At 38.0% G+C, this 13,031-nt stretch overlaps 1 protein-coding gene across 2 annotated transcripts in view; it reads right to left on the reverse strand.

Annotated features, from left to right (window-relative positions):
• The window catches only part of LOC103023221 (copine-8), a 226,914-nt gene that overhangs the window by 125,732 nt on the left and 88,151 nt on the right, over positions 1-13,031 (reverse strand). For both annotated transcript variants that reach the window (XM_022671345.2, XM_022671344.2), the window contains exons 5-6: positions 12,038-12,077; positions 1,971-2,047 (exon numbers count right to left, since the gene is read on the reverse strand). In XM_022671345.2, coding sequence (XP_022527066.1) covers positions 1,971-2,047; positions 12,038-12,077 — 117 coding nt within the window. The remainder of the gene's footprint in view (positions 1-1,970; positions 2,048-12,037; positions 12,078-13,031) is intronic.

Here is a 13,031-nt window from a genome sequence, read left to right on the forward strand (position 1 = left end):
ACGAAATCACATCTGTAGGGAACCAAATGTACCTTAATCTGAAGTAAAACATGTTCTAAAGTTTATTAAGAAATCAATATAAAGTAAAAATACATTGTTAAATTTAAACTGCAAATGTGTGTAAAACCCACAGTAACCCCACTGTGACTAAATCACACATACACACAGTCAATGTTCAATGATGCGCTAAGAATTCCAAATAATTTCTCGTCCATGGTAGTTGAATAATGTATTTTTCCTACTGATGATGTGGGAGAGAGGGAGGGAGATGACAGATGGGAAACAGACAGTAACTATAAACTTACAAAATGCACATACATGCAAGCTGTTTCCAATAAAATGGGCAAGCGTAGGTACACAGACTAATAAAAAAATCAGCGTATCGTAATACACTTTAAACTAAAAGGCCACTTGTTTTTAAATTCTTTTTTAGAAAGGGCTCTACATTACTCATGTAAGAAAAATCATTAATTAAGTAGAACTTAAAAGCTTCCTTCCTTCCTGAACACACTTTACTGAAATATGGGTGTGCTGGAGGCTGCAGGATCCAGCTGGGAATTTACTTTAACAGGGTATTTTCACAAGTCTGTGTTGTTATAATCGGCAAAGGGAGAGTCAAAACTAGCGGCAAGTCAAGTGATACTGAAAAAATCCAGAATTATGAAAGAAATCATGCCAAACAAAACCATCAACATTGAGACAAATCTGACTATCCATCTTTTTTGTCATGACTACAGCAAGTGACACAGCAAAAACACTGATATATTTATTATAACCCCAATGATAAATCTGAATAGTTCTGCTATAAAAATATCTAAACACCTCTAAATAACAGCAATTGCCTGTTGGAAATGCTGGGTTATAACAGTTAGCTACTTTATGATCAGTATCCACAGAAGATCCTACTTTAGACTGCAATTTCTACAACCAAAAACCTTTTGATACAAAAACTTTTAGTAGTGGAGGAAGAAGAGGGACAAAGTCAAAGCTACAACAGGCCACTGTTTAAGAATTAGAAGATCTAAAGCAGAACAGCCCAAACGACTGTGGATAAAATAGTGGAGGATGGTCCACCGGTCTTAACTGAAGCAACCAAAACCAAAACAAACACCACTGTTGCCAAATGTTTAAGCATTTAAGTGAAAGAAATAGTAATTTACATCTGAAAAAATAATAATTTAATATTAGATATAAATATACACTAGTAAATACATAGATATATATATGTGAAACCATGTAACCATTACCAAAACTAAAATGATACCACAGATATTTCCGACCCTGCAATATGATTGGCTGAGAGGCATTTTATGAATGACATTATCAGCCGGTAATGCACTGTAACCAAAGCTCTCCATGTATTACTCCTCCACATACAGGTAACCTAGCACCAATGCAATTTAATATTAGTTATAAAAAAGGCATTTTATGAATGACATTATCAGCCGGTAATGCACTGTAACCAAAGCTCTCCATGTATTAATCCGCCACATACAGGTAACCTAGGAACGATGCAATTTAATATTAGTTATAAAAATGCATAATAAGGAATAAGATGCATAAATGTGCAAAACAAATAGAATGTAACGATTATTAGTTTATTTAAAGACAAGATCCAGATGTTTCTCAGCTCTCTTACCTTGAGTACCAACAAGCCTCCTTCCTGCACCTGATCTCAGTTTCAATCCAGATACCCTTCTCTAAAAAACACCCCTTCTCTTACATAAGCATCTCAAAAAGAAAGGCCCTCAGATTGTGCACTGTGGATGGGTGAATGAGTTTGTAAACCATTCGTTTTTTACCCATGGGACCACTAGTGACTACCGTAAAGGATGCTCTGGTCCTCAACTGGTTGAACTAATAAACTATCAACAAGGTAAGTGTTGAGTTTTCAGTTGGTGAAAAGCAGTTTATGTGGTGTAAGCAGATGGTGAAGCGTTATAGACAAGGAACTGAAAGCTGGTTCTTACCCCAGAGGCTTCTCTAACCGACTCCCCATAGAGCCCACGATCTCCCCCAGAGTGCATTGCGCCTGTCCCAGAAAGTCCTGCAGAGAAAAATATATACAATGAGAGATTTAGTTAGATATAACCATAGATATTGGTTGTCAAATTCTGTGAAACTGACACCAATAAATCCTTAAGTCCTGGTATTTGCTTATGTAGGAGTATGCTATCCAAGTATAAATAACCAGACAGACAGAGTTACAAAATTAAATAAATTGGCAGACAGAGAAACAGGAAGATATACTGACAGACAGACATAGATAGATAGCCAAATACAGATTAACAGATCTAAATATAGACAGGCACATGGACAGACAGATGGATATACTGCCAAATATACAGCTCTGAAAAAAAATTTATTTTACCAAATTTGAAACCTCTGAAACAGAACCAAGAAAAAGATGAATGATCACAAGCCAGCAAACCAAGCTGAACTGCTTGGATTATTGCATCAGGAGTGGCATAAAGTTATCCAAAAGCAGTGTGTAAGACTGGTGGAGGAAAACATGCCAAGATGCATGGAAACTATGATTAAAAAACAGGGTTATTCCACCAAATATTGTTTTCTGAATTCTTAAAACTTAATGAATATGAATTTGTTTTTTTGCATTGCATTGTCTGAAAGATCTGCATATTTTTTGTTATTTCAGCTATTTCTCAATTTCTGCAAATGAATACTCTAAATTACAATATTTTAATTTGCAATTTAGGAGAAATGTTGTCTGTAGTTTATAGAATAAAACAACAATGTTAATTTTATTCAAACATATACCTATAAATAGCAAAATCAGAGAAACTGATTCAGAAACTGAAGTGGTCTCTTCATTTTTTTTCTCAGAGCTGTATATGATGAGACAAATCATCTCTGTTTCTGAGCCGCAGATGCAAAACAGCACTGAACACTGCACACGCAGTCAGCACAGATTACTGTGAGCACTCTCACTGTCCAGCTCAAAACACAGCAACATGAAAAGAGCAGTGATGAGAGAGACACCCGGCGGAGCGTCCAGCTGCCCTCAGCGCTTATTACGATGCATTAGCTCTGTTTTACTTCCCTTCAACAGATCCCAGAACGCATTGTCCCTCACCTCTGCCCCACCAGCTAAAGCTTTGATACACACCAAAGACGAAAATCAAGCCGCAGCGCTGCCGGCACTCCCCGCACAACCGTAATGAGCCTCGGCTGATTGGAAGTGCTTGTTTGGCACAGGCAGCACAGGCGTGCTGGATAAGGCGGCCAGGAGGTTAATGGAGAAAACGGAGCGGCGCTCTGATGAGACGGTTGACTTGTTATTTATTGAAAGTTTGATTAAACTCAGTTGAGTGAGTTATATAGGTTACAGTATATGTACACAGTATATATGAGCATAAGCAGATGTGACATTTATATATGATGGATACAGTCACTATATATGGACTGCTGCGCGTGGACATAGGCTGTTCATAGCGTCACTGTCATAACAAGAAACTGTAGTTCTCAGAAAACGAGAAAACGGTTCACTAATCACCAGCTTCTTTCTGAGAACTCCCTCCATGACTGTGATTGACAGCGACTGATTTGAACCACCACCGTATTTGTTCTGAGATCTCTCTCCTGAGTAAGAAAGATTTTAACCACATAGTGTCCTCTTTTCCACTGCAGGGATGAGCAGTTCTGAGCATGGAGGAAAACCAATTTGTTGGGATTTTTTCACACTATCAGAGTGAACACCACAAACTGGGCGGCTTCTGGGTTTTTTATCAGCACGGTTAGTTAACTATTGTAATTTTCGCACTATAAGGCGCACTGTATTATAAGGCAAAGGGGCCAACAAGTGCGAAACACCTCCGGGAACTCCTTTAAGACTGTTAGAAAACCATTTCAGTTGACCACCTCTTGAAGCTCATTGACAGAATGATGCCAAGAGTGTGCAAAGCAGTAATCAGAGCAAAGGGTGGCTATTTTGAAGAAACTAGGATATAATTTTTTTTTATATTATTATTTCACCTTTTTTTGTTAAGTACATAAAACTCCACATGTGTTCATTCATAGTTTTGATGCCTTCAGTGAAAATCTACAATATAAATATTCATGAAAATAAAGAGAATAACGGTACGTGTCCACTGGCACTTTTCTTAAACGCAGGTCGCTGTGCCGGATCTCTTGGCTCGCCGCGTGTGGGCGTGTCCGTAACGTTTTTGAATTCAAATGAAGCAACAGATGTAGTCAATCATAAGTTTAATATTTTTACCTTTTTAGTAAACTTCACTGTGATCTATAGTTGTATAAATCCATATTCCGCCATTTTAAGCCTCTCTTCTGTGTTTAAAAGGCGCCTGTTCTGTGTGTGTGAGGCTCGTCTGTGTGTGGTGTGGCAGCCTGCTGTTCCATGATTGGCTGGACGCAGCGCGGCGGCCGGATTCATTTGAATAAAGTTGAGATCTGTTCAACTTTCCTGCCGGAGGGCGGGGCTGCGCTCAACGCAACGCAACCCAGTATGCACCGCGGCATGCGGCGGCTCTCTCCATTGAAATGAATGGGATGCGTCTGGGCTTAAGTGCCAGTGGACGCGTACCGTAAAGAGAACGCATTGAAAAAGAGAAGGTGTTTCCAAACTTTTGGCCTGTACTGTACATTCAAACACCGGATTATAAGGCGCATTTTAAGAGACACCAGAACTTCTAATTCCTAGTAGCTAGTTAAGTTAGGTAAAGCTATGCTAAGTAAACAAAACTTTAGTAATAAAAAAAAAGACTTTCTAGTCCAACAAGCACTGGATTTTAATCTACACAGATTTCTCTCCTGAAAACTGTTTATTTGGGTGAGTAAAGTGCTTCTGTTTATTCACAGTAAACTAGGATTCCTAGATTTAGGATGGAGAATTAGCATTAGCATTAGCGGCTAACCGCTAGCACTAAACTGAGTACCTCTGAGTGCTCCGGTAAGCCAGAGTGATGTTAGCTAGTGGTTTGTCCCACGTAGCTTGTTTTAACAAATACTGTGTTTGGTATCTGCGAGTGTCTGTCTTGTGCCTGACCTGAGTGAAATATTTGCTTCCTCCACAGAAACACAATGGATATAAGGTAAAAATTTCCCCACAGGATAGTTTTTTTATGTTAGTGCAGTTAGCTGGCTAGTCAGTGTTAGGAGATCTATCAGCTAGCTTCTTAATGTTAGCTATTTACTGTATTTCATCCAAATTGAATGATGACATATAAAACTATCATTGATTTGTTTGCAATAGTACCATATTGTAATGTCAAAAATGAGGCTAATGAGTCAGTTCTGATGATATTTATTGATTTCTGTAGCATAATTTAGCCTAATTCAGCTATCCCTACTATAGTGCGCAGAGCGCCACCTGCTGGTGTTCATATTTTCATCAAAAATGAAATAATCACATAGGAAAGGTTTATTGGGAGTTTTTTATTGGGATATTTTTTTAATCAGAAAGTATAACATTATTATAAAATAGTTGAAAATAGTCATTGAATTAAGTCACTATTTTGTACGTAAAATTAGGTGTTTAAAAAACTGCTGAATTGCACTAGAATGCAGGAAATGCAGGCTTCTAACTCTAACATTAGAAATTCTTTAGAACCAGAGTGTGCAAAGCGGTAATCAGAGCAAAGGGTGGCTATTTTGAAGAAACTATGCTATTTCACCTTTTTTTTGTTTAGTACATAAAACTCCACATGTGTTCATTCATAGTTTTGATGCCTTCAATCCAAATTGAATGATGACATATAAAACTATCATTGATTTGTTTGCAATAGTACCATATTGTAATGTCAAAAATGAGGCTAATGAGTCAGTTCTGATGATATTTATTGATTTCTGTAGCATAATTTAGCCTAATTCAGCTATGCCTACTATAGCGCACAGAGCGCCTCCTGCTGGTGTTCGATTTTTTAGCAAAAATGAAATAATCACAAAGAAAAGGTTTATTTTTATCAGAAAATAATATACCATTATTATAAAATAGTTGAAAATAGTAATTGAATTAAGTCACTATTTTGTACATAAAATTAGGTGTTTAAAAAAACGGTGAATTGCACTAGAATGCAGGAAATGCAGGCATCTAACTCTAACATTAGAAATTCATTAGAACCAGTGTGCCCCCCCCACCCCCCCCCCCCCCAAAAAAAAAATCCATAAATCCGCCTCTGACACCCTGATGCATACAATTAACCAGGCGGAGGCATCTACTCTAATGAAGTTTTACCTCAGAAGTAGAAGCGAAAGCAGAGCTGTGAAAGGAATAGCTAGTGAAGAAGCTGTAGCTCTAGCTATTTATAACACTTGGCATTAACAGTGACACTGCTTCATTCCCCCGAGAACTAACGATTACTGTTAAAGTCTCTACAGCCCGATCCAATAACGCAAAAACTAGGGGTGGGAATCGTTTACTATCTCACGATTCGATTCGATTCCGATTTTGGGGGCCACGATTCGATTCAAAATCGATTTTTGATTCAAAACGATTTGAATTATAAAAATTTCTGCTTCTGGCTTATGAATCTTATTGAAAAAAAACCCTCCATAATATACACTGGTCCTGGAGCAGGTAATGTGTTACAAAAACAATAAAATGTGCAGGAATGTGGGTCCTCAGTGACAGAGGAATCACTGGGATATCACAATGACGTTAATGAACAATAAATAAATAATAAATAACACTGCTTTATTACCAGGCTACTAGCGGTGGTGTGTAGGTGACGCTGCTGGGCTGATGTGATGATAGCAGTGGAGCGCTAAAGTTCAGGAGCAGCTGCTGATTAACTAGTTAATTTAAGGTCGTTGTATTTCTTCAGAAAGGGGGCAGGAGGTGGAGAAATTAATTCATATGGTCCATTACTTAATTCCTCTGTGATGAGGAGCTGAAATTAGCTCTGATTAGCTTATTGTATTTTTCCGTTCCGCCTTAAATGCTGCAGCCCGCTGCCACCTGTAGCGTTATTTAAGGTGGAACTGGAAAGTTAGCTAGTTAGCTAGCTAACAGTTACTGAAACTAACTACTAGCGATCTTTTTTATGCTTGTTATGAAGCATTCTGCCATAAAACATTGAAACTACACGTTAATCTAATGTAATATAGTGCTTGTTCTGCCATCTTACCGGTGATTCTCAAACACCTACGCTCTGTGTGTGTCTGGAAGATCTCCGTTTGAAAGGACAAGCGCTATCCCCAGGGTTGCCAGGTCCAACAAAAATACCCAGCCCAAAATCAGTCTAAAACCCGCCCCTCAGAATCGATTTTGGGACATTTTAAATCGATTCTGAATCGTAGTAAATGAGAATCAAGATTCTTATGTGAATCGATTTTTTGGCACACCTCTAGCAAAAACCTTCTCCCTCCCTCCCTCTCTCTCTCTCACTCTCTCTCTCTCTTCCTCTCTTTCTCTCACTTTTTCTTTAAGCAGGGTGCAATAAATACATATTTTGCTGCTCACTCCCTATGGCCTTCTCCCTGTAATTCTCACCTGCTGCCAACAGCACAGCCAGCCCTGCCGGCTCCTCGCATGTTAACACGTCTGGTAATGGCTTTAGACCGGCCACAAGTTTCCCGGGAGGATAACGGCTGGATAAAGAGGGGTTGTCTCTCCTGGTTGGACTTCAGGGGGGGTGATATTGATTTCTTCCCTTTTGTTAGTGTCTGTGATGGTGACAAAAAGAGTGCTAGGTGCTCCGAGACAAGGCCCTTTGTGATTTGTGGGCTCATTTGGGGGAGGCTGCTGGAAGCCACGGGATTTGAGCGAACAACTGGAGTCGCAGGGAATGTTTTCAATTACTCCACAGTGCTGTTTGTGCATCTGTGTGTGTGTGTGTGTATGTGTCCCCATGCCTCCAGGGGTAAACACTACCGGCACAGATGCGCAGGAGCCGTGTTTCAGAGTCGACGCGGAGCTGGAGGAGCTGATGGTGATTCAGATCGGTGGAGCTGGCTGGAACAGAACGTGTTCAGCAGAATAGCTTTGTAGGCTGGATAGATGGATGGCCAGTTTAAGTGGAGCAGTTCCTCTGGCTGGAGTGGATGTATTACAGTATGTTTCTCAGAACAGTTTGTCTAGATGGAGTTGATGTATGATGGTATATTCAGGAGAACGGTTCTTCGAGCTGTAGTGGATGAATTAACTAGCTCTGAACGAACCAGTTAATGCAGTTGGAGTTCTTATACATATAATAACACACCACACTCGGGGAAAATGGCTTTAAATGGCTTTCCAGTCAGTCACATGGACTGCTACAAACTAGAAGCATATTTGCTGTTGCTATTGATGGATGGTATGGCCAAAAATGCGTATCACAGTATTTGTATTTTTCAAGATTCTGACGGTTTCACAGTATATCACAGTATTTTCAGTATTTATTATTATTATTATTATTATTTATTTTATTTTTTTTGCATGTTTAATATAGGTTTGTGAGTTACTGTACTGTTAGGAGAATATATAATATAAAACACTAAGGCTTTAAATTAAAGCTTTGATTGCTATTGGGTTCACTTTGTCCCACAAAATTACAGAATATATGAAGAAATCAGACTTTATTATCAGACAAATAGCTAAAGAATGTAAATAATAGACCTTAAAAATAGATACGCAAAAAAATTTAACACGGCTCCCTTTACAAAATTTTATATTTTAATAAATAGTTCCATAAACACTAAAAACAAACCTAAAATACTCACTGTTTAAGTATTCAAAGAGATATTTGTCAAAAGCTGTATTGCACTGTATTGCTGAATTAGAAAAAAAAAAAAAAAAAAAAAAAACGTCAACACCTCTGTTCCTGACAAGTGCCGCTTAAAATTTGCATTATAATCCAGTGCTAGGCCTGTCAAAATAATTACATTATCCACTTAACGCTCACTAAATGGACATGACCTCAATAATTTTAATAGTCGTGATAACGTCCATTGTGTTTGCACATACGAAATGCACATATATTGTGCCTGTCTGGCTTAAAATAGTTAGATACACCTATTAAATGAGTAAATCAACATTCATTGAAAAGACCAGTGAGTATTTCTGTTATGCTAAATAAGATAGAAGGCAGCAAGCAGCTAGAAAACAGCATTTACTAAAAACTGAAAAATAGATATGAAATGAAAAAATAACTAACTAAACTAAGCTCAAAATGATGAAGGAAATATAATCTAACGAATTTTAAAAAATCAAAACGAAATTGTACACACAGGTACAAAAATAAAATAATATACATAACCCCCCCCCAACCCCACGCCAGTAATACCGTATACCGCCATATAATCTGACGACGGTATGGCGGTATGCGGTATTACTGGCGTGGGGTTGGGGGGGGGTTATGTATATTATTTTATACCGCCATACGACGGTATGGCGGTATGAAAAATTTAAATACCGCCCAACCCTAGTGTATTGTCCTTGAAAGAGTGTAATTTCTTTGTTATGATATTATGTTATCATTGTGTTATTATATTAGTGCCATTTAATGATCCTAAAATGGCAACAATACCATTTATAGCAATAATTTCTGGGACAACATATCGTTTGCAAAAAATTGGTATCGTGACAGGCCTATCCGGTGCGCCTTATGACTGTAATGACCAGTAATGCTGCCACTATTACACCAACTGCTGCAATAAACACTCCTGATCTGCTATTGACTGTTCCGCTCCACAGCCCGCCTTCCAGTTAAGCCTAGGATAGTCCTGCTCAGTGCTGTGACTGCTCACTGCTTACTGCCCCTGTGGGAACTGAGGAAACTCAGCGAAGAGGCAGGAGCCCCCGGAATAACTCCAATCATTCACTGTGAGGAAACCATAAATCCTCTAAAACTGAATAACAGAGTAATGAACAGTCCCAAACACACAATTAAGCTCTCCCTGGCTGTTTCCTCTTCCACCCTCGTCATTTCTGTCTAGTCACTGAGCCGCAGACGCAGAGGTCAGCGCCGAGGGCAGGACGACACACAGCCGAGCGGTTGCCAAACAAGCTGCAGCGATGAAACAGACAACACAGCGAGAGAGATTCTCTCAAATTACCAAAACAAACTTTCTGGGAGGAGGGAGAGCTGTGCTCGTGTGTGTGTGGGTGTGGGTGGTTGTGTGTGTGTGTGTGTGTGTGCAGGCGCATTATTGCACAGCATTTGTCTGCAAACACTGCGGGTAATAATATCACTAATAATGACGAGGCTCTTTACACAAAGGCCTTCTCCCAGCAAATCACACACGACCGAGCACAAACACAACCTGCTTGTGTTTGTGTGTGTTTGTATTTGTCTATGTGTGTGAGTGTGTGTGTGTGTGTGTGTGTGTGTGCGGACATTTCTGTAAGAGGCAGCTGTTCCCAAACTGCAATTTTTGTTTTTACAAAGTTACTCTTACAAGTTACATATTTAACTACGTAGTCAAAGGACGAAAGTTTGGGCACACCTTCTCTTGTTCAATATGTCCTCTTTCCAGACTATGAAGGAACATACAATAAACTTAAAATTGTTAAACAAACCAAAATACTGGGGGCCGCTAACTCTGATAAACTTATCATGTGAAACAGAGGTAACTCTTAGTCTTTCTTTCCTGGGTTGGACCTGATGAGAGCCAGTTTCATCATAACATTTTTGATGTTCTTTGTGACTGCACTTGACGATACTTTCAAAGTTAAAACTTACAATGTTTCGGATTGACTGACCATCATTTATTTTCTTTTTTTTTTTTCATTTAATTAGTTGAATATGGATTAGAACATAACTCAAATAGGGCTATTCATTGTGAACCAAATCTACCTCTTCACAACCTTACAACTGATGCTCTCAAACACATTAAGAGGTAAGAAATTCAAGTAATTAACTCTTAGCTAAAAGCATAATTCCAGGTAACTCTACCTAAAGCTGACTGAGAAAATGCCAAGTTGTTTAAAGTTGTCTTTATCTAAGCAAGAGGTGCTACTTTGCAGAATCTAAAATATAAAACATATTCTGGTTTGTTTACAAATTTTTTTTAAATAATTAATTCCATATGTTTTTCTTCATAGTTTAGAAGACTTTACTATTAATCTTCAATTTAAGGTGTGTCCAATCTTTTGACTGGTACTGTAATTCATACTATTACTATTACTATTTAATTTCATTCATATTTTATTTATATATATATATTTTACAAATAGTAGTAAAAAGCAGCCCCCTTCAACCTCACATGAAGCTTCTATTATAAACACAGTGAAAATAGAACCTCCTTACATTTCACTGAATGAAAGAAAAGTGTAAAATATGTAAATAAAAAGAGCTTTTTACAGGTTTTTGACAGAAACAAATGTCTGTCTACTGAGATTCTGTCAGGTGCAGCAAGGAGAGGACATGGAGAGAGGACACAAACGCAAGTAATATTCAATAAGAAATAATGAAAACAAACAAACAAACAATAAACCAAAAACATTAAGAATGAAATAATAAGTACATAAGGAAAGTGAACACACGCCTGATCTGTGAACACCTGACCAGACACTGATCATGCGCAAGAAACAACAAACTAACACTGAAAACAATAGGCTATATATATATATATATATATATATATATATATATATATATATATATATATATATATATATATACACACACAGAAGGGGACAGGAAACATCTGGGGGAAGGTAACAAGGGGGTGGGGCTTCTAATAAATACAGGTAGTAGAACATAAAAAAGGGGTGGAGACAAGGAGAAAGAAAGCGCAGGCACAGAAAAAAAAAAGAGAGAAACTCAGAAATAGACCAGGAAAGACTTGGAACAGGACGAGAACTTGACAGATTCTTTCTGGCATACTCTGTTTATTCAAACTAATTTGATTAACCTCCCATCCTTAAAAGAGTCACTTAAAAAAAACTAAAACGAAACTAAAAAACTAAATAACCAGTCCAGAATGTCTAAATATTTTTTTTTATTTTTAAATAAATTTATAAAGTCATTTTACATCAGTGTTTATCAGTAGCTTATCTAAACGTTGGGGCTGTATACAAAGATCATCAACATATAAAAAAGAAAAACAGAAACAGAGCAGGTATTTTATCAATACTCACATGTTTAGAAAGGTTGCTGCTCTTCGAGTCCACGTCATACCTGCAGAAGATAAAAAAAACAATACTCAGTCATCGAACGAGCCGCACATCAACACATTCAAGCAGCGATTGTCCAAATCCAGTGGGGTTTTCCATTATAAAGTTCAGATGTAGCCATTAACAGCCAAACACTGAACCCTCAGAGGGATAAAATTAGCTAATTAGGCCTTTGTGTGTGTACAGAGGTGGAGAAAGGAGTGTGAAAGAAAAAGGCGGAGGTTACTGTACACTGACCACCTCTGCTTTTTTCACTCAGATCATTAGCAGGCTGGTGATTCATACATGCTAATTGCCTGCAGAGCCTCGGCTCGCCTGCTTCTGGCTTGTAAGACATTTTGGGCAAAAATCAAAGGACATGTTTGGAGTCTGAAGTTTCCTTCTCTAATTCTGAGCTTGAGGTTTAAAAGAAGTATTGCCAATAGAATAGAACTCTCTGGAGTAGATTAACCTGAAACTTATTACCTCAATGCTAATGCCAGGTTGGGGCTGTAGAGGGGTATAAAGCACTTGACAGCACAATGAGCTGTGAAGCAGTGGTGAAACTGGGTTCTCTGGAATGATGGATGGAGGTCCATCCAATACTCTTGGATGGGATGAGTAGGAAGATAACCTGTTTTTCTCTGTAAAGCTGCTTTGTGACAACTTTTGTTGTCAAAAGCGCTATAAAAATAAAATTGAATTGAATTGAATTGATTTTTTTTTCCAGAAAATTTCTTCCTGAAAACTATTGCATTCACACATGTTTTGTTATACACATATTTCTTCAGAGTGTATTGGTTATTGCAATTTTGCCTAACCTACCAGTTCTATAAACAACAGACAGCATTTCTTTCAAATTCCAAATAAAAATATTGCCATTTAGAGCGTTTATTCGCAGAAAATGAGAAATGGCTAAATTAACAAAAAAGATGAAGAGCTTTCAGACCTCAAATAATGCAAAGAAAACTAAATAATA

Source organism: Astyanax mexicanus, chromosome 2 (genome assembly GCF_023375975.1).
Source record: "Astyanax mexicanus isolate ESR-SI-001 chromosome 2, AstMex3_surface, whole genome shotgun sequence".
NCBI lineage: Eukaryota > Metazoa > Chordata > Actinopteri > Characiformes > Acestrorhamphidae > Astyanax > Astyanax mexicanus.